The sequence below is a fragment of the Myotis nattereri genome (assembly GCF_964212035.1).
Source record: "Myotis nattereri genome assembly, chromosome: 15".
Lineage (NCBI taxonomy): Eukaryota > Metazoa > Chordata > Mammalia > Chiroptera > Vespertilionidae > Myotis > Myotis nattereri.
In genome coordinates, this window is record NC_138090.1 from 20865510 (window position 1) to 20888038 (window position 22529).

General features: G+C 44.8%; 1 protein-coding gene across 1 annotated transcript in view; it reads left to right on the top strand.

The window, feature by feature from the left end:
- VAT1L (vesicle amine transport 1 like) overlaps positions 1-22529 on the top strand; it is a 146292-nt gene that overhangs the window by 67054 nt on the left and 56709 nt on the right. The window contains exons 5-7 of the mRNA XM_081108518.1: positions 6453-6556; positions 8620-8675; positions 12515-12709. Of these exons, the coding sequence (XP_080964644.1) occupies positions 6453-6556; positions 8620-8675; positions 12515-12709 (355 nt within the window). The remainder of the gene's footprint in view (positions 1-6452; positions 6557-8619; positions 8676-12514; positions 12710-22529) is intronic.

Here is a 22529-nt window from a genome sequence, read left to right on the forward strand (position 1 = left end):
AACTCTCTTATACACCAACCCACCGGTAAGGTTCTTTGGAACACATTCTTAGCTGTGAGCCAGGCATTGGAAAGGAAATAGGGGAAAATTATTTATAATATAGACCTAACCTTCACATCACTCTCTCCTTCTCTGTTTGGGAGGAGAGAAATGACTATGCTTGAAACCAAGTGTGAGAGAAAGAAGCCTTGAATCATGTGCATCGGACTGTAGGGCGATAAAAATAAAGAGGAGAGAAAAACCAGAGAGAGCGCCAGGGTGGACAGCCCCAAAGGGGGTGCCTGAAGGATGGGAGGGATTTCAGCAGGCAGAGGGAGGAGGGGAGCCAGTCCCAGGCCAGGCGAGTGAGCCTGGGCCAGGTGGATAATAAATAGCCCCAGGTTTTGTTGGTCTCCTCTTGCTCTGATGAGCATTGCAGTTAGACCTTGTATGTGTACCCCAGACAGTCCTGCAAGGACAATTCCTCACTTACAGGTAAAGAAATTGAGACTCAGTGGAAATTAATGAGAGTCTAATCACCTGGACAGAACAGAAAGTGATCCAGAAAGGATTCCTGGAGGTGGTATTGCTAAGTCCATGTGGGAGCCATTAGTAGTAAACACTTCCTAAGAAGCATAATGTGTGCCAGGCACTGTGCTGGGCACCCTGTAAAGAGCCTATTGTGTACTGAGTGCTAGCTGAACCCTCAGGGCACAGGACACTGTGTTTGGTCCTCTATGGGAGGCCTACTGTGTGCCCGGCACTGTGCTGGGCACTCTGAATAGCCTCATCCCTCCGTCACGAGCTTGGAGGTGATGGTTAAAGCTATGGCACAGGTGAGTTCTCAAAGGAAAGGAATTCAGAAAAAGAAGAACCGAGTGGAGCACCACGAGTCCAACTGGAAATGAAAGTTACAACAAAGCGGAATCAATTTCTTGGCAAAGGAGAAAGGTTTCTGTCCAGTAATGGCTCTGTGGGACCTGTCACCACTCAAGAGAAATTCTTCACTGATCCATGTGGGTGGGAAGCATTCCCAATAAAGGCGTGATGAGTTGGGGACCAAGGGAGGAAAGACACAAAAGTCTTGGATCAGCAATTCCAAAATATCTTGCTGCTGACTCTGGCCTGGAGAACCCTGAGCTATGGCTATTTGTGTTTGGATCTGGAGAGATTTATGACAGCAGGAGAAAGCAGACATAGCAAATGTGGCACCTGGCCCTCTGCCCTCACCCTCTCCATGTCTATGTAATCATGATTATGGATGTGTACACAATGGAGCACCCCCAAGAATTGGTGGTCTAAGGAGTGAGGCTGGCCCTGTGCCTCTGGGAAGCGACCTCATTCTGCATATGCTTCTCATGATTATTCCATTAAAAGGAGCTGCTTGGTGCCCGGAAGGCATGGCTTAGTGGCTTTGTTTTCAATGAAGGAGCATTGCTAAACTCAAAAGCAGTCATGTCTACTTAAAGGTTTGACTGAAATGACCAAAGCATCTTTCCCCTCGGGGCCCAGGGAATGACATCTGCCTCTACCCGCTTCTCTTCCTCAGAATTCACCTCACCCCCACCACACCATGACCTTCAAAAGGATGCAATGGCAGCAGGAACTAATGAATTTGTGGCATATTGGCATGTGTAAACCCTGATTTCCCTGATTTCCCTATAGAAATGTCAAGAGAGGTGTGGGGAGGAGCAGGTGGCCTGAATACACAGGAGACCCACGTGAAGCTCCTGCTTTGCTCCACCCCTGCTGGGAGACTGTGTGGCCTAGAAGTGCCAGTGATGGTCACCCTGGGGCTGGCCACAGCTTATACTGTAAAACCCTACTCCACCTCTGGGGCCTCCCCCTGGTATCTAGAGGCAAAGGATCAATCCGGTGTCCTTCCACTGCCTGCAGTGGGCTTTGGGGTTAGTCACCTGAACCTATTCAGCCTCCGTTTCCTCATCCATCAAACAGGGATGATGGTTCCGGACCAAGTCACAGGGCTGGCATAATGTGTCGATGAGATGAGACATAAGAAGTGCTCAGTACTGTGCCTGGCACATAATAAGTGCTCTTGAATGTGGGACATCCTCTGCTAGGAGGGTCAAGGTCACTGAGCCTCTATTCTAAATGTTTCTGGGTTTGTGGCTCTGCTCACCCTATCTGATACTCGGGTAGATGGTTGGGTTGTTGAGGTTTTGCACAATCTTTCATGCTCTTTTACCAAACCAGAAGAACTCTCTTTTCAGAGTTAGACCACTCTGAAAAATGGAAATAAAAGCTACCATGGACCCAGAGCTACCAGGAGTGGGGCCTTGTGCTCCACATTAATCAACTCATTCAAGCTTCACAAAGAAGCCAGGGGCAGGTGTTATCACCATGATCTCCTTCCACAGTTAGGCACAGAGACACTAAGTAATTCAACTGTGGTCACACAGCAATAAGGGGCAGAACCAAACATTTAACACTGAGCTGAAATGCACATTCCTAAGCCCAGTGCTATGCTGCTGTCACCCACCTGCACAGCTGCCACTGCCCCCACATTCGTTGTCGGTAGTGGCAGCCAGTCTTGAGTCCTTCTGGAAGGGGACAGTGGCAGGGCCTCTCGTTACCACGTTGGGTCTCCCACAGCCCCCTTGGGCCTACTCTGTGCTGATTGCGCTAAGTCAGGGCGTTGCACTGTTCGGTGAAAGCCCTCCTCTCCTCCCCTGGCCAATTCCTGCTCATCTCTCAGTGCTCAGCAGAGGATTATCTTCCCCAGCCCGCCTGGGTCACTCTTTGGAGCTGGGATCCTCCCATGTGTGGGTTGTCCATTCCTAATCTAACTCCTAGTAACCCACAGCTCCTGGGTAGCAGGGATAAACTCAAACCTTCATCTGTGTATTCCCAGCTCAGCGTGCACAGAGCCTAGCATGAAGTCAGCACTCGGTGAATCATCGTCCCGTGGCTGGAAATTGAGGGCAAGTGTGTCGGACCCTGACCTTGGGAGTCTCCTGTAATCTAGGATGAAAAGAAGCAGCTTGAAAATAGAAACGTCTTGGCCTTCCTGTATAGAAAAACATGGCTACCTCTAGATATATGTATACTTAATTTAAAAGACAAATTTTAAGCCTGAATTCTTTGAAGACTAAGTTAAATTGACCGCTTCCCAAGAGCTGCTTGCTAAAATTGTGTTTCCATAACTATACTGGTTTGAGCACTTATTAAGTCTTAAATTCAGAGCGGTGGAAAGGCCATCAGCATTGCACTTAAACTAGACTGGCATTTGAATTCCAGCTGTGCTGGCTACATCTGCTTGAGCAAGGTGCTGTATCTGTGAGCCTTCATTTCTTCATCACAGCAGAGGAGTAAAATGCCTGCTTCACAGACGGGTCATGAAGATTAATTATGAAATGCCTGGGCTATAGGAGAAATCAGGAAATGTGAGTGTCCTTTGAAAGAAGCACCAGGAGAGAGATATGGAATACCAACCTAAAAACTTTTCTTCATTTCTTTCATTTATTCATTGACTTATCTATTTAATCATTCATTCATATAATCTATCAATATTTCTTGAGAACCAATGCTATGTCCAGTAGGTTGAAAAAGGCTGAGGATACAACAATTAGCAGCACAAACATGGTCTTACGTTTGTGTGTCATGGGACTTATGTTTTGGTGGAAGAGGCAGTCAGTGAATAAGTAAACAAATAAATAGAATAATTACAGCCCACAGTAGATACTAAAAAGTATCCCTTGTGGACACTAAAGTATAAAGGGAGCTAAAGTAGAGATAATTTGGGAGTGGGAGCTGTCACTTAAGCGGGGTGATTAGTTACAGCTTCTCTGGTCAGGTCATTTGTGAGTAAGGCCTGAAGGATAAGAAGGAAGGAGCCAGTTCTAAGGAGAGCTGGGAAGAGGGTGTTCAGGCAGAGATTACAGCACATGCAAAGGCCCCGAGGTAGGGGTTTTAGGGATAGCCAGAAGGTTAGGAGGCTTTGAAAAATTAGTGTGACGTAAGGTTGGGGAAGTAGGCAGGGGCTCATAGGTCACCCCTTACCAGAGTCCAGGGGATAGAGCAATAGGCCCCAGTGGGGCAGCTAATACAGGAGGTTTGATTGGCAGGTTGTGGGAGGAAATGTGGACCTGTGCGTAGAATATAGATGTGAGAAGCATCACCCAGGAAGCCAGGATTCAGGGCAGGGCAGGTCCATCAGGAGTGCCCTGGAGGTGTGCACAGCCTAGCATTTGGGATGCTGCTCCTGAGGACAGCCATTCTGCAGGCAAAGAGAGAGGTCTTGGGAAAATGGAGTTCACAGGGAGGATTTGATGACCCAGGATGGCTGGCTAGTAGAAGCAGAGCAGGGTCCCACTGCCAGAGGAATGAGCAAACTTGGCAGGAAATGGGCCTGGTGGAGGTGAGGAAGACAGGAGCATAGTTACTCATCCCAGGATGTAAGGTAGAGACCTGATTAGCTGGTGCAAGGCACCAGCTCAGAACTCACCAACAATCTGTGTGCTTCATCTCCCTCGTGTCCTTCCAGCCTCACCTTACAGCAAGCTCCCTCTCATTGTCTCTACTCCAGCCCTCACATCCCCTGCTTCCCTGACTTCCTGCTCATCAGGCTCTTTACATCGTGGGGCATTTGCACATGCTGTTCCCTTGGCCTGGAACACTATTCCCTGCACTGCTTACCTAGCTTACTCCTTCACCCTCCACTCATCACTGCCCCAGTGACCTTTTCCTGGCAGCCCTGATTGAGCAAACCCGCAATTTAAATCGTCTCATAATACCTTTATGACACTGGACCCTTTCTGTTGCCGTTTAATTTTATTTGTGCAATTACCGGTTACTGCCTGCCCAATGTAAGCTCCAAAAAGGGAGATCTCAAATCTGTTTGTGCTCACCTGTATATCCCCTAGTGCCTAGTGCAGTGCCAGTGCTAATATTTAATGAACAAATTAATTTAAAAATTGCTGGCATGGTTCTTGACCACAAGTCCTCAAAGTGTGGTGGTAGAATCAGCACCATCAGCATCTCCTTGGAACTTGTTAGAAATGCAAATCCTTGGGCCCCACCCCAGAGCAAGTGAAGCTAGAAGGAGAGGGGGCAGACAAACAACAATCTGTGCTTTAATGAGCCCTCTGGGATATTGCCATGCACACTTCTGTTTTCGATCCACTGACCTAATGCCCTAGTTCTGAACTTAGGGGTGGGACTTGAAAGAACACATCTGTGTAGATAAGAGCTCTATTAGACTGAAGCAAAACTGATAATTTTGGATGAGCCTTTGTAATGGGATGGATTTTAGGCTTGACCTTGAGGGTTTTGAACTGTATATTCACATTAAGACTCAGCTGTCCATTTATTGTCTGAACCCAAGAGATGCCCATGAAATGTCCTAGTTAGTGACATTATGGACACAGCTGTTGACATGTGCAGCAGTGCCTAAACTCTGCTGGGGATGAGGGTGGGGATAGAAAAGCTGAACTGTGTGTGAAAACAAGATAATCCTGCAAACTCACACATCTGAGGAAACACCATTCTTTTCTGAGCAGAACAGGGCCCAGCCACAATTGGGAGCTCTGTGAGCATAAATATTTTCCCTACAATCTTCAGAGTTCCCTCTTGCAGATATCTCCTATTAGTGGAAGCCCAGTAGATGCTTGTTAAATGCATGTGTGAGTGAGTGAATCGGTAAAGGTATAAATAAATGAATGGAAGAAGGGACCTTCTTCCTAACAGAGTACTGCCTAATAGAGTACAAATGGCAGATTCTCCCAGGTCTGGAACCTTCTACTGCTATAGGAAGATCCTCTCCTTTTAATCCTCTTCCTTTAAGACTGTGTTTTAGATTGAACCTGGAGATTGGACAAATGGAAGTTTGCAAATTAAATTAACATGATTTTTATAGCTTCACTAAAGAGAGAGGTGGAGAGGGAAGACAGCCAATCCCTCCGAGACCAGAAGCCCCAGGAAGACAGAGAACATGGTTTTGTTCACCACTCTATCTCCAGCACCTTGGACAGGGCATGGCACATAACTCAAGCTCCACAAATATGAATTGTTGACTGACTGACTTATGGGGTGATTGTTATGTGGCTGGCAATGGGCCGAGCATTTCACTGGTCACCTCATTTTATTTTTAGTACAAAGAAACATGCCAGCTCCACTTTGCAAAGGAGAAAGCTAAGGCACAGGAAAGCTGAGGCAGCTAACTAAATACAATATAGACTGTCTGACCGTGATGTTCATGCTCATTCTCTAGTCCAGGCTGGTTCTCTGTATCAGCCAACAGCCAGATTCTTGGCTGCCTCCAGTTTTGTGAAATTGTATAGCTGGACTGAGGAGGATAAATGAATTTCCTGGGCTTCTGCTTATTTATTGCTATTCCCAAGAGCTCTAGATCTTCCTGATTCTGGGAATAAACAGTATGACACAGGAAGGGAAAGGGATCGACAGTTTGGTCCCTGACAGGTTACAGTATTGTCCTTTGTGTCCTCGCCATTTAGAATCTCTGCGGAAGGAGTGGACATTGTTTTGGATTGCCTCTGTGGGGACAACACCGGAAAAGGTCTCAGCCTTCTCAAACCCCTGGGGACCTACATTTTATATGGTGAGTGCTGAACAGTAGCGGGGGACGTGCTCACCGAACACTGCTCAGGTGCTTACAGACAAAGGCTCTAAAAAATGAAATGTGTTGCTATGTTAGGGCAATGAGGTTGGGGTGTTTACTTTTTTGATGTGTCCCAAAATATTGCTATTGGCATTGGTTGTTTTCAATGATAAAAGTGATATATGTACCTATTGCCCTGTTACTCCCAGGAATACTTCTTTTATTCCAAAAGAGATCAAGCCAAGCCAAACCAATGTAGTCATTGAGATGGGACCCACAGAAAGTGGGAAACCAAGGAAGGACCCACAGTAGAATGGAGAGGAGTGGCTGCTATATTGGGGTTTTAAAGGCCGTTCTTCCAGTTCTTCAGTATTGGAGGTGAAATTACAAACAAACAAACAAAACCCAACAGACTCTCCTTCCTCTAAACTACCCTTGTAGGTCCCAATCAAGACAGAAGCCCTGGGTAGACGGGGAACGGACCTGCTTCTGCATCTCGCGTTTGGGAGGATTTATGAAAGACAATAGGGAGCAGGTTTTCTCTAGCAGAGTGAGACCCTCAGAGCCCCTTCTCTCTTCTTCCCAAGCAATTTAAACATTAGTCTCCACAAAGTCAGAAAAGCATATCTGAAGCCAGAAGTTACATTCCAAAGCCAAATGATACTGGGTTATCCAACATTTGAAATTTTTGGTACATCTGTAGCCTTTACGTACAACAGAAAATTGAGCCTCAGTTCTGTATAACTTAGAAAAAAAATACAGTTTCCTTGCTATTCACTGAGACACTTATAAAGGAGGTATTGATATGCAAGCATCTTTTTGTTGTCATCCAGTCATTATGAAAAAGAGGGAATAAGCTCTTCATTGCTGGTGTGTTTTGGTATTTCCAATAGTGGCCACATATTTAAAAGCCCTTAGAGGTGGACACGAAATTTTTAAATTATTACTATTGATAAGAGAAGCACTGAGCACCAATGCACAATGAAGGGAAATTGGGTACGACTCACACGGTGTGACTAACACGTGAGTCAAATGCAGATGGACAGTTTTTGCATTTTTTACTTATTTACCAATTCTGTTTTTGCCCCAGTTTCATATATTTCATGGAATACAACCCAATTATATTGTAGTGTCTAATTCATTACATTGACTACTTGATTACTAAGTCGTTGAATCCTAGTACAATGATGCCTGCTGGTAGTCACCACATAAAATTAGAAGCAGTAATTAGCTGTCAACCAGTTTAACCAGGCCAAATAGTTAAGCTTAAAATATGTATTGATTTTTCATTAATAACAGCTCAGTGAAAAGAATTTACTCTCAGTTCTACGGGGACAAGAGAGAAAACTCCTTGAAAAGGCCCCCATATGGTATCTGAAGGTTTAAGAGCGCTCTCATTTACCCCCTCTGGGAACCCACAGCAGTCTTTTCTCTGTAAGAGCATCTTAGGGAATCTTTCCCAACTTCACCCCCCGTCTTCCCTCTAATAGTGCTTATTCCAATTAGCAAATCTCAGTTTCACATGCCATTTATCTCAAGTGGTTTTTTACCTTTCTGCCCAGACGTCTCTGGAGCTAAGGCACCGGCCACACTATTTCCGTGGCTGCTGAGCCGGTTCCTCTCTCATCTGCTCCTCTGTGGCACAGTTTATCCATCCACCCAAATTCTAGCTCAGCCAGTCTCTTCCTACACCTATGTGCTCCACCCAAGGCAAAGCCCCAAGCCCCTCACTTGCTGAGGAGCCAACTTCAAGCCACAAAGGAGTCCATTTCTTTGTGAATGGAAACCAACCAGACATTTCAGCAACTCGTCATTTTGTTAGCATGTTGGCACATGCCCAACTTTCCACAGTAATGACATGGCCACCTTGAGAGATGTTACTTCCTCTTTGATCCAGTGTACCTTGGTTCAAATCAAGGCACCCTGTCACCATCTACCCCCTCCATTAGCCCCATTTCCCCAGGCGGACTCAAGCTCCTGACAGTTCTGGGCTGAACAACTGCCCTAACAAGGCATGTTGATTTTTATTAGCCGTCACTTGATTTGGGAATCTTCCATTTCAGGTTCATCCAACATGGTGACTGGAGAGACCAAGAGCTTCTTTAGCTTTGCAAAATCAGTAAGTACCCACACACGGTAATGTGCTACGGTGGGCAGTGGTTTCCATGTTGTGAGCTCTCACATCTAAGGACATTGACCTCGTAACCTAAACCTTTGTTGTCCTTCACCTGCATTATTCATCTTTAGTGCAGCCTGCATTCCCGCCTTGCTCACTACACACTCACGGGGACTTGGGCTGCTTTTGTCTAAACAAGGCAGCAGGGAGTGGGGGCATGTATGTGAAACTCCAGAAAGCTTTATTTTGATTTCAGTAGGGATTGCTTATGTGTTGATATTTTTAATCGTTGGTTGAAAAGAAACCAATAGTGCATTTTTTTTTTCCTTCATGGAAAGCAAATAAACTTCCTGACCAGCTTTCTGTGGGTACTTGAGATTTCTCTGAATCCTAATTTTATGAGTTGGAGGTATAAATGGGATCCTTTTGAGCAAGCCCCTGGGGTGAGTTTTAGACCTAGGCAAGTTTACGAACCATTGACTTAGATAAGCATGCTCTGAAGACAGTGGTTACTTTGTCTGCAGTGGGAAAGCCATATTCCTGGGCAGTCACCCCATTGTACTCCTACTCAGACCTGCATTCCCACCTAGAGCTACACTTGGGTGACTTTCCCCCTGACAACAGGGGATGGCTGCTTCTCAAAAGGCCTTGCTTTTGTCTTCTCTCCTCCCAGTTTCCGTGACGTTTCCCTTATTTTGTTTCCCTTACTTTGCAAGCATCTTCTGAGCACCTGCTATTTGCAGCTCTGAGCCAGGCACTGGGTGTAACGTCAAGTGAGATAGGGGCATCTGAGGCCCTTGTGACTCTTACATTCTCATGAGAAAAACAACTGAAATAAGTAAAGCATATAAATAACATGGCTGCAAATGGTCATAAAAGCTCTGAAGAAATGAAAGCAGGTGCTGAAATAGAAAACCGCAGGGTGGGCTAGAGGCGTTGTGAATAGATGGTCAGGTAAAGCTGTGGCAAGGGGTTTGGATTCATTCTAAGTGTGGCTACAGAGTATTCATATGCCATTTAAGTGGCAACACTGGCTGCTGGAGGTTTCATCCCCAACATGCCCTGATTCTGGAATGATTCCTACTTCCTGCCCCATGAAATTAGAATTAAAGGGTCTCTGTTTGCATTTGAACTTTAAAGTTCAGCTACAGAATAAACTGGGAGCAGGAAGAGTCTAATGAAGGATGCTTTCTGGAGCATGTCCCTTGGAGACAGGCTTTGTGTCACTCACAGCTGCTTTGTTGCTATGGCAGTAATTACCGTAATGTTGACAGCCTGCTGAGGGTAACCAAATCGGTCCCAAATTACATACAATTGTAATAAGTGTTTTCCATTTCTTCCCCAAATGCACAATCACAACACACAGTTTTAATGAAATAATTGCAGGGTTCCCAGGTTCGATGAAGGCGCACACAAAAACACAGCCAGGATGCAGGTTGAAATTTTCCTGCCCAAACCAAGGGTGGCAGTTATCAGAACACTACTAGCTGGAGGTCAAGCAAGAAGGCTTCCCTTTCAGAGGCCTGGCACAATGTCAATTGGTCATTTAGAAGCAAATTGAAAATAGGGCATGCCAAGGAGTGGAATGATACCTTTGTTCTGGAAGATTCTAGAAGGGATTTTTTTTCCTATACATTCAAGAGAGGCTTAGAAATGAAAGCATGTTTGTAATCACACCGGAATTTTTCACTCAGCTATCTTAATTACGCTCTACCTTAACACTCCCACAGAGCTTGGGCACACTCTTTGTCAAGCATGCCATTTGCTTTCAGACCATAATGATTATGCTAATAATAGGTGAAGTTAGCATTTACAGAGCAGTCTGATGCTAAATTCAGAATTCCTGTTCACTAAATCAGAACCATTCCTCCCAACATTCAGTGATAATAAAGCTAGTTCATATTTATAGAGCACCTAGTGTGTGTCAGACACTAAGCACTTTGTATGCATTAACACATTTACTCCTCAAGATGACCCCATGAGGAACCACAAGGAAACTGCACACAGAGAGATTAAGTGACTTGCTTAAGGTTGCACAGCTAGTAAGTGGAGGAACTAGCATTTGAAACCAGGCATTCATCTCTAGAACTCAACCACAACTGTACAGCAATTGTAGAATCAGCAAGGATTCACTTCACAAATATTTATTACGGCATTGCAGATGTAGTGCAAATCAAGTCATTGATGGTGTCTTTTGCTTTTTTCCGATAAGTAACCCATGGTCAAATACATGGTTCTCCTGGAGCTGGCCCTCAGGCCCTCGGGAATATACTTTGGTAAAGAATTTTATGCACGAAACTTATTCCTATATACGCCTGTCTTTCTCCCACTTATTTTCCTAACAATATGATTTTCTCACTTTTAAAAAAAAAATCAGACCTTTTACTTTTTTGAGCCTCTTCAATCCTGGAAAGAGGCATAATGTAAACAGAGCGATAACACTGATATTATAAATGCTCATAAGTGCCCGGCACATTCCTCTTTGTCTTCAATATTAAACTGAGAGTAACCATCTCATTTCTCAGAACCCTCAAGAAACTGGAAGTTGAATTTCTAAATTCAAACCGGCACCAAAGGAAACACAATGAAATCAGAACAAAGCAGTTGGATAACCATTTCTGTAGTTTGTTAATGGATGGCTTGCTTATTTTCATGTCTGATGGGCAGACAGGCAGCCATATTTGCCAGTTATGTGTATTCCCACAGAGGACTTTAATCCAGGGTTTCTCATCTTTAGTGCTTTTGGCACTTTGGGGTGAACAATTCCTTGTTGCAGGGTGCTATCCTGTTTAACAACATCCCTGGCATCTATATACTGGAGGCCAGTAGATCCAGTCATCACAATAAAAATGTCCCTAAACATTACCAACGTTCCCTCAGGGGCCAAACTGCCCACAGTTGAGAGCCACTGTCTTAGCCCCAACACTATGTTTTATCCCTCAGTCCACTGTTCCTTCTTCCTGTATGTCACTTTCTTACTCTTCCTTCTCTGATGCATTTCCAGTCACCCCTCCAGCCTTATCGTTACTCCCCCAGGAAAGCTGCACCTGCAGTCAATGTCATCACCCCTACTGTGTCCCCGGCACACTTTGTAAACCTCTATGCCACCTCACTCCCTTCATCCACCCCTCCCTTCAACAACCCCTTACCACCATCACCATTCACAAAGCCAAGTGCTTGACACTGAATTCTCCCAAGGAATATCAGAGGCAATACCCTGCCACCGCATGTAGCTGAGAAAAATGAAGCATGGAGAATAACAGGGAGCAAGCTGTATAGCCAGGATTCAACTCCAGAGTTAGTAATCCTAACCATATTCTTTCACATTCCAACTACATGTGGCCTAGTGGCTCATTTTAAAGGGCTCTCTCCCACCTTGATCCTGAGCTCTTCTCATAAGCACCACTGTCCGTGGTTCTCCACGCACTCACCAAATAGATGCTTTAAAAAAAAACACACACACACGAACCTCATATGTAGAATCTAATGAACAAAATAAACTCATGAACAAAATAGATCCAGAGACACAGGAGCATGGAGCAGACTGACGAATCTCAGAGGAAGATGGGGTGGGTGGTGAGCTATTAACCAAAGAACTTGTATGCATATATGCATAACCCATGGACACAGACAAGAGTGTGGTGAAGACCTGGGGCGGGGGTGTGTGTGGAAGGGAGTCAATGAGAAAAAAGGGGGACATCTGTAACACTTACAACAATAAACATTAAGAAAACACACGTATACCAACCAGATCTACCTCTCGGCCAGCTAGAACCGGGCCCACTGCAGCCCTGTTGTGCTGAGAGCGAGTCCTTGTAACCTGGCACCTTCTCTCTTTCCAGTGGTGGCAGGTGGAGAAAGTGAACCCCATCAAGCTGTATGAAGAGAACAAAGTCATCGCAGGGTTCTCCCTTTTAAACCTGCTCTTCAAACAGGGCCGCGCCGGCCTCATTCGAGGAGTGGTGGACAAACTCCTAGGGCTCTACACCCAGAAGAAGATCAAGCCCATTGTGGACTCCCTGTGGGCCCTTGAGGAGGTAAGAATGGTGTTTCCCCCCAGCAAATAGTCTCTTTTTAGTCCAGACAGGTTTGGGCAGCCAAATACAATTTTTTTTTCACTAAATAATTTTTCTCTAGGTTTGTTTGTTTTACATGATGGTCCTAAAGTCACTGTCCCATAGTACGGTGCTTTGAATATAAAAAATATTTTACATTCTCTAGTGGTTGTGTGTTTTTTTTAAATTTAATTTATTAGGTAGACATTGGCTAATAAAATTATACAGGTTTCATGTGTACAATTCTATAACATATCATCTCTGTGTTGAATTGTGTTTTCACCACCCCAACTCAAGTCTCCTTCCATCACCATTTATCTCTTCTTTATGCTCTCCTACCTCCACCCCCCCTTTCCCTCTGGTAATCATCATACTGTTGTCTGTGTCATAGAGGTTGTTTTTTTTTTTTTTCTTTTTGCTTAATCTCTTCACCTTTTTCACCCAGCCCCCAACCTCAACCCCCTCTGACAGCTGTCAATCTGTTCTCTATAATAATGAGTCTGTTTCTATTTTGTTTGCTAGTTTATTTTGTTCATTAGATTCCACATATAAGTGAAATCATATGGTATTTGTCTTTGTCTGACTGGCTTATTTCACTTAGCATAGTACTCTCCAGGTTCATTCATGCTGTCACAAAAGGTAAGATTGTCTTCCTTTTTATGGCTGAGTAGTATTCCATTGTGTAAATGTACCACACCTTTTTTATCCACTCATCAACTAATGGGCCCAGGGATGATGCCTAAACTTTGGCTATTGTAAATAACACTGCAATGGATATAGGAGTCATATATTCTTTTGAATTAGTGTTTTGGATTTAGCTGGATATATTCCCAGAAGTGGAATCTCTAAGTCATAAGGCAGTTCCATTTTTCTGCCCAGATCTCAGCAGAACAGAGCCACCAGGACTCAATAGGGTGGAGCCGCCAAAGTCTGGAGAGTGGAGAGAATGGATCTCCTATGAGAGAAAGGTGCCAATCAGGTTCACAGGAATGTGGTGGGAGTGACCCCTGCCACAAAGCCATATAACGCAATCACTGACACCCTCTGAGTGCCCTCACCTCTACACCCCTGCCCAAGCTGCTGACTCCTCAGCAGGGTACAAGCTTCAAAGGTGGTGACAACAGGAAGTCCAGAGGGTGGGGCTATTGCTTTTCTACAGGTTGATGCCTTAGGGAGGGGAGTGCTCCTCTCAAGAAAGATGGCATCTGTGGTGTGGGAGAGGGACTCCGCACAGGGATCTTGGTGGCTGTCCCTTCAGCTCTCTCCCCAGAGCCACAAACTCTAGTCTCTTCTTACACTACTCTAGTCTGCTCTGCCCTCCCTCCACTGGAGCCCAGGATGAGTGGCTGCAAATGAGATTTTTGTGCACTGGCCCTTTAAGAGGGCACCTGTGTCTGTAGTAGACTCTCTCTCTTTCTCTTGGGTGGACAGAACCCCTGGTTTTCTTTTTCTTTTCTTTTTAAAAAGACTTTTACATATTTTTATTGCTTTCATAGAGGAAGGGAGAGGGAGAGAGATAGAAACATCAATGATGAGAATCACTGATTGGCTGCCTCCTGTGTGCCCCCCATAGGGATCAAGCCTGCAACCCGGCATGTGCCCTTGACCATAGGCTGACGCCCTATCCACTGAGCCAAACCAGCTAGGGGCCCTTGCTGGTTTTCAGCCCCAGATATTATGTGTGCACCTCTTCCTGGCTCTGGTGCTCTGAGCTGGGGAGACTCACTTGGGGTTTAGACCCCACACTTCTTAGGGGGAAACCCCCGCAGCTGAGATGTTCCTCCGGAATCTTAGCTGCTGCCAGTAGGATTGGGGGCCAGCCCTTCCTGCATCTCTGCCCTTCCTACTAGTCTTGTTGTGGCTTCTGTAAATCCTTGGTTATGAGACTTATCTTCAGCTAGTCTTCAGTTGGTTACTCAGGTTGCTTGCTATATCTATATTTTAGTTGTAATTTGAGTGTAACATCCACCTACAACACTGCCATCTTCAATCCTCTCTTCCCCTTAAGACAGTGGTTCTCAACCTTCTGGCCCTTTAAATACAGTTCCTCATGTTGTGACCCAACCATAAAATCATTTTCGTTGCTACTTCATAACTGTAATATTGCTACTGTTATGAATCGTAATATAAATATCTGATATGCAGGATGGTCTTAGGCGACCCCTGTGAAAGGGTCGTTCGACTGCCAAAGGGGTTGTGACCCACAGGTTGAGAACCGCTGGTCTAGTAGTTCTTAAACCACAGGCCTCACCATACCATTTGTACCATAAACCTTTCCAGGTAAGCCACCAAATTTTAATTTATGTATATGATTCATCTTGTGTACAAGAGAGCATATATTTTGTTGCAGCATCATTTACATTGTCACCTTGTGGGTATATAAAAGATCAAAGTCATGGCTCAGAATTGAAATGATTTGTGTGCTAAGCCTGATGCTTGGGGCCCTTGTGAGACATTGTTAGCTGTCACAATGGGCACTGTCATTATTGATGAATTGTTGAATCTACTGTTGGACTGTTTTCATTAATTGATCTACCCAAAGTTCCAGTATTTTAAAACCATTCCTTGATCATGAAAAAATTAAGAACCCCTAATGTTATCTTTACAGATACTGAAGTATGACTGGTTGTTTGGGTTCAGGTGAGATGAGCTAGGAGGAGGTAAGGTCTAGAAAGTCCTTCAGGACAAGGAAAGTTTGAGATATTTGGGAAGCCAGTCACGGCAGTTATCTGTGAAGGTAAAATGGAGAGATGTGGCCTAGGTTTCCAGAGGCATTTTACTAAGAAATTTCTTACGTCAGGATTTCATAACCTTGGCTTCAGAGAGCCATGAAGCCGCAGAGGAATGTTTTAAACTATATGTGAATGTGTGGTTTTTGTTTGTTTTTCTATTTTGCACGGGGGAGTACCTTGCAGTACAAACAACTTTTTGTACTTTTGGGAGTCATGGTCACTTTTCAAAAGCTAACAAACACAAAATTCTGTGGTACAGAGAGTCGCTGTCCTCTTGGTAAGAAGGCTGGTGCTATTTGCCTAATGAGAGTGGTTGGTCAAATCCTCTGGCTTCCCTAAACACAGAAATTACTCTGAAACCCTTTGTGGGGGTCATTGTATAATCAAATAGGACTGATCCTGGATCCGTGCACCACAATACCTCTCTAATCCTGCAGTATTGTGAATAGTCTTTAAAAACCCAACCACCAAAACCCTTGTCCCTTATGATAAAAGACATACATGCTTGTTTTAGAAAACTCCTAAATTAACCAAAAGCATAAGGAGAAAATGAACTAACTGCAAGTCCACGTTCCAGAAATGGATAACATTGATAGCATTTAGGTTTGCTTCCTTCCTGTCTTTTTTCTATTACAGATGCTCACTGTGATTCAATTTATTGCTAAATCAAATCAGATAATTGTTCATTCCTTCTGCTGTGTAATTTCCAAGATTGTTAGCCTATCATTGTGCTTTCCTTGAAAAGAGATTTATTTTAATCCATATGGTATTCACTATGATATCTCAGTGCTATAGAGTACAGCTGGATGAAACCATTACCAGATTCTCAGTGGTCAGGAACGAGAGAAAACTGGAAATAGTCAAGACAGAGATAAGAGATTAACTTGACCATGGGGCAAAAAAGGGGGCTTAAACTTAGATCCAATGCCAAAAAGAGATCCAACAAAACTGGTAGCATTTAAGCAGAGGTTGAAATCTAAGATCCTGTTGGCCCAATGGTTCCTTGTTCTGATACTTGACATCAATCCTGGTCACAATGGTAACTGAATTATCAAATATGTATTGAATAACTACTATGTGCCCTATATTTGTCTGTCTATCTATCTATCTATCTATCTATCTATCTATCTATCTATCTGTCTATGTCCTGTATGTGTATCTGTGCTTTATACATGAAAAGAATAAGATATTTTTCATTCTCCAAAAACCAATTTTTACCCCTTTGGGGATGGGATCACTCCCACTGAGAATGTATGCTGTAGAATGACTTTAGAGAAGAAAGGTTAGATGTCATAGGATATGAAAGAGGCAAAACAAAACAAAACAAACAAAAAAACCCCAGAAGAGCATGCAAGGCAGAGAGACCCTCAAGAGCAAAGGGATGAAGAAAGAAAGATCATGATGGATTCCAGAGAACAGTTTCCTGTATTGATGTGACCAAAGGAGGGAATGGCTCAAGGAGAGCCTGGATGAACAGGTCATCAGAGGTCACATAGAAATCTAGATCTTACTCTAAGCCCCATAGGAGGCCACTAAAATGTCAGGATTAGGAGGTCCTACATCATGATCCCAAGGGAAGAAGTAAAAATTATTAGGCTCCAACTGCAGAAGTCTGATGATATTCAAAGGAGATCTCAGTCCAGCTCAGAAATGGGAAGGGGGCACCACGCTAAGCTCAGCTCTCATTAGAGATGGTCTGACTAGGAACAGCTGGGCACAGACAAGGCAGCTAGGGGAGTGTGCAGCTCCATGCACGCTGGAGCTAAGTCAAGATTGGCTCAAGAGCTGGATGGACCAAGGACGCAGAGCAAAGCTTCTCAGGGCCCACATCAAATAGAGATGGGAAATCTGAGGCTGATAGCTGACTGAATAATGGATCATCTACAACTCCAGGACTTTATTGCAAGTGCTTCCAAATTCATGCACTCCCTTTCATCTCTACTGATGGCACCCATGTAGCCTAAGCTGGACTCATCTTGTAAGGAACTCCTGATCAGTCCCACATTGCCATCTTGCCCCTGTATAGGGCATTCTGTACCCAGTGGCCCGAGTGAACTTATCACTACCTAGCCTAGATCATGTCTGTCCTGCTTAAAACCCTCCGTGGCTTCCCATGTCACCTGGAATCCAGGCCTGCCCAGTCTAAACTCCTGACCTCTCATCAACCTCACACTGTTCACCTCGCCTCCTACATCCAATCTTCAGTGGCTTTTATGTCCCTGGTGCTTGAACCCACTCAAGCTTTTCCTGTCTTGCACTGTTGAACCTGTTGCTTCCTCTCTTTTGAACATTCCTCCTCCAGATTTTCAGAGCTTCCTTCCAAACATTGTTTCGGCTTCAGTGAGACCTACCTAGTGAGGCTTTCCCAAACCCTCCTCCCGAAAGGAGCATCCCGCACAGCCACCCCTGCCTGGGTCATCCTCTTTCCCTTTACCTTGTGTGATAGCTTCCATTGTATTCATCACTAGTTGAAATGATCCTGTTCATTTATTTGTCAACTTGTTTAGACTCTTGTCTCCCTTCCACTAGAATATAAACCCTAGATGCGGAGAGGCCCTGACTATGATGTTCAAGACCCCAGTGCCTGGAATGGAGTAGAGAATAGTAAACTTGCATTACATGAGCAAATTAATGAATCCACCAACACACAAAAATATGGCTATTTGGAGATTTCCCATGTTTAACAATAAACATTTTTGAGTGGATGAATGAATGTACAAGCTATCTATATATCCTAAAAGGCCTGTGGTCATGTTGCTGCATCAGGACACAACCAGTCACCAGGAGGTGCGTGGAGCGCGCCGGTGGGCGGGGCTGCGTGTGCGGCAAGGTGAGCGCGGGTGGGTGGGGACTTGACTCTGGGTCCCATGGCGCGGTGGGACCTCCCGCCTCCCTCCCGTGGAAGCGGGTGTGGCTCCTGCCGGCTCCCATGGAAGTGGCGCGGTTCCCACCAGCTCCTGTGGCCACTAGTCTATATAATAAAAGCTTAAGCAACCATTACGGCAGAATGACCAGAACGTCGGGTCGCTATGATGCACACTGACCACCAGGGGGCAGATGCTCAACACAGAAGCTGCCCTCTGGTGGTCAGTGGGTTCCCACAGGAGGAGCACTGCTCAGCCAGAAGTGATGGTGGGAGCTTCTCCCTCCTCTGTGGCAGTGCTAAGGAGCAGTGAGCCGAGAGGTAAGGAGCAGTGAGCAGGCAGGCAGTAAGGAGTGAGGGATCCCCGACTGCAGGAGGGTGCAGGCCCGGCTGAGGGACACCCCCCACCCCAGTGCACGAATTTCATGCACCGGGCCTCTAGTTCTAAAATAAGATATTACTATAAGACAACTTGGGCACAGTTGACATTTTGACTGAATAATCCTTTGGCGGTGGCAGAGGGTTGGGTGGGGTGGGGAACTGCCCGGTGCATTGTAGCATGTTTAGCAGCATCTCTGGCCCTCTACCCACTAGATGCCAGTATCTGTGACAATCAAAAATATCTCCAGACATTGTCAAAATTGCCCCTAGTTGAGAACCACTGTCTTTTAAAAAGCCGTATTGGTTAAGACAGTCATCAGGAAAACAAAGGAAGTGTACGAGCCCATAGCAGGTTAGTCATCCATAGAGGGGAGACAGACGGCTGCTACCTGTTTGCCAACAAAAACATCCACAGGCACTCATCACAACACCCACCAACTTTCTGAGGGCTCTTTTCTTGGTATTAACAGACATCTGTTGAGAGCTCCAGTTGGGCCGAACTCAGCTATTTATCAAGCCCACGCAGCTCTTCTGGGCTTGAAGAGAGCAGAGCATGCTTATTACTTGGGAACCTCAGAAGGAGGACTGTAATAATCCCACCCCCCTCCCCTTTGATAAATGATTTCACAAAATTGCTTTTCAGGCTGGCTCTATAATTTCATCTATGGAATATAAATCCCATAGGGATTCAAAGAATATTTTCTTGGGCTCTCTGAGCTCTCAGACTAGATTTAATAATATCACAGATGATTTGGGTTTCTTTTTAGCCATCTGTCTCTGACATTACTTTAAATTTAATACACAAAGCAGAGTGGATACACTGCATCTCACGTTTGCCTCCAAATATTACATGTGCAGCTGTACATTAGGTTGGAAAAAAGTTAATCTCTCCAAAGAGTTCAGAGGTGGGAAAGGTATGAAACCACAATTGTAAACCAAGAAGCAGTGATAGCCACTAAATACCTACTATGTGCTAGGAGGATGTCAAGTCTATTTTAGGATGTCAAGTCTACAGAAGGGATAGACCATGTGTCCCCTAACCTTTGAGTTTATGATTCCATTTTTTGAGACAATTACAAAACAAAGAATAACTTAGGGTTTGATCCTGGGGTGTGGGGTTCAAGTACAAGTGGATTCAGAAATGAGAGAGAATGCTGTTAAGGAAGAATGAATGTTCAGAGATGGTTTTAAGAATGAGATGGGCCTGTTTTAGATTGGAAGGATTTAAATTCTCTGGATGATGTTGAGGTTAAAAAACAAGGTGTTACAAGCAGGAGGGACATGAATCACAGAAGTAGGAGTGAGTATGGGGTAGGTGGGGTTGAGAGGTCTACGCTAAGCAAAGCAGAGGTTGCTGTCTCAGGAGGAGAGGAAATAAGATTGGTTGGGTCAACAGAGTCAAATCTTGGCCTTCGCTGCCAGGCAGGGGAGTTCAAGTCAACATTCTGAGTGAGGAGCTTGCTGTTACAGCATGGCCTAAGCAACACATACCATGTGATTTTCTCAACTCCTGAAGCCCATCTGGTCCCAAGTATAACACTAGAAAGATATACACCTGGGCCATAGAGCTGTGGCCTCTGATTAAAAATTTACAGGTGTATTTTCCCATCTGTCATGTAATAGTACACAGAGAGCTCTGTAATGAGCTGAAGTATGTCCTCCCCATATTCATATGTTGAAGCCCTAACCCCCTGTATGTCAGAATATGATTGTATTTGCAGATAGGGCCTTTTAAGAGGTTAATTAAGTTAAAATGAGGCCTTTGGGTGGGCTGACTGGTTTGCTTATAAGAAGAGGAGATTAGGACACCTAGAGGCACCAGGGATGAACACGCAGCGAAAAGATGGCCATCTGCAAGCCCAGGAGAGAGACCCCAGAATGAAACCAATACAGCCGGACCCTTGATCTGGGACTTCTAGCCACTAGAACTGTGGGAAAATGCATTTCTATAGTTTAAGCCAGCCAGTCTGTGTTATTTTTTTATGGCGGCCCTAGAAAACTGATAGAGGGTTGCACAGAGATCTTGGCAGTTTTAAAATCTTCGATGAAAAACATTACCTATAGCATTTTACAACATCCTTTCTAATAAAAGAGTAATATGCAAATTAACCATCACTCTGCGACAAAGACGGTGGCGCCCATAGTGGCCGGGAGGGGATGCTCGCGGTGGCGCCCCGGTAACGCGAGCCCAGCGTCTGCTCCTCGGCCACGCAGAGAGAGGGGAGGGGCCTCTGGCCAGAGGCCAGGGCAAGGGACGCTGTTGTCGTTGCAGGCCGTGCTGAGGGACACACCCCCATCCCCTGCACGAATTTCATGCACTGGGCCTCTGGTTACTTACATAAAGGTCTATGACTATGCTCTCTACAATGATACCATCAGCCACCACAAATTGCTATTTACATTTAAATTAAGTCAAATTAAAAATTTAGTTCCTTAGTTGTATCAGCCACTTCTCAAGTGGTGAGAAGTCACATGTGGCTAGTGGCTACCCAACTGGACTGTGCAGAGATGGAAGAACGTATGTACCTATCACTGAAGATATTCCATTGGAGCTGGTTTATAAGATGATGTCATCCTTCTGTTTGAAGGTAGGAGAAAATGTGCCTTGCCAGCAATCTGGCATAATCATGTAAATTATGTTAATTATGCCCATCCCTGGATATCTCTCTTTGCCTTGGCTGCAGTGGAGTTCATTGCCCAAATGCAGTCCATCATTTAAGTGTCCCTAATTCCTCATTATGTGTCCACTGCATTTTTGCCTTCATGTTAATAATTGCGGTTTAATTATGTGTGTCTTTCATTCTATGCCATCACAAAACTCATATAGAGATAAGTCTGTCTAAAAGAATGAATGAAAGGAAAAATAATGTGAGGCTGAGCTTGAAAGGGACCCTTATCTGCCTCAGCACAAGAGGGTTACTTGATCAAAGGAAGATTAATGTTGAACTAGCAAGAGGGAGGGTGCCGTGATCTAAGAGACAGGGCTGAGTGGGTTTGTGATCATCAGTTTTAAAAAAAGCTATAAGCTTCACCTCTAACACCAGGCTGGGAAGTGAAGAGAAGATGAAGCCAAGCATCTGAAACAGAGGTCCAAACCCAAACTACAAGGCAAAGACTCAAGGAGAAACTGTGGAAAGTTCATGATGGCAGGAGGCAACTGGCTGGCAAAGACTTTCTTTCAAGATTTGGAGGATCCTTCTGAGACACGGTTGGGGGAGGGGAGAATATTTCTAAAGAATTACCAAAAAGCAGGCAATGTGTGCTGCATCATATGCATGTTGATTTGGAGAATAAACTGGGGCCAGCTAGTCTGGACAGGAGCCCACTTCAGATTTTAGACATGACTGTAGGTAAGCCCCTGACTGAAGTGGGGGAAGTAGAATGGGAGAGAACAAGCAAATCTGAGTCATTGGAAATAAAGGGCAAAGCAGAAGAAAGAGACGGAGATGACCAATGGTCTTGCAACCTGGGAGAGTGGGAATGGGGTTCAGCAATACCATTTCAGTTAACAGTGCTAGGAGCTACCATGAAGAGTTTGACGAGCTGAGATGGGAGTTTAAGGTTATGGTAGAACATGCAGGCAATCCAGAGCCACAGTCTCACTGAGGTGAGAGAAGAGGGTGGGATAATTACTACCACTACTGGCATTTCCAGAGGGTGTACTCCGAGCCAGTCATTGCTCTATGTGTTTTGCATGTATTAACTCATTTATATACTCCAACAACCCTAAGACCCAGCTACTATTATCCCCATCTTACAGGTCACAAAAATGAGGCTTTGAGGAAATTGCAAATTGCCCAGAGTCCCTGCTTATAATGTCATTTAA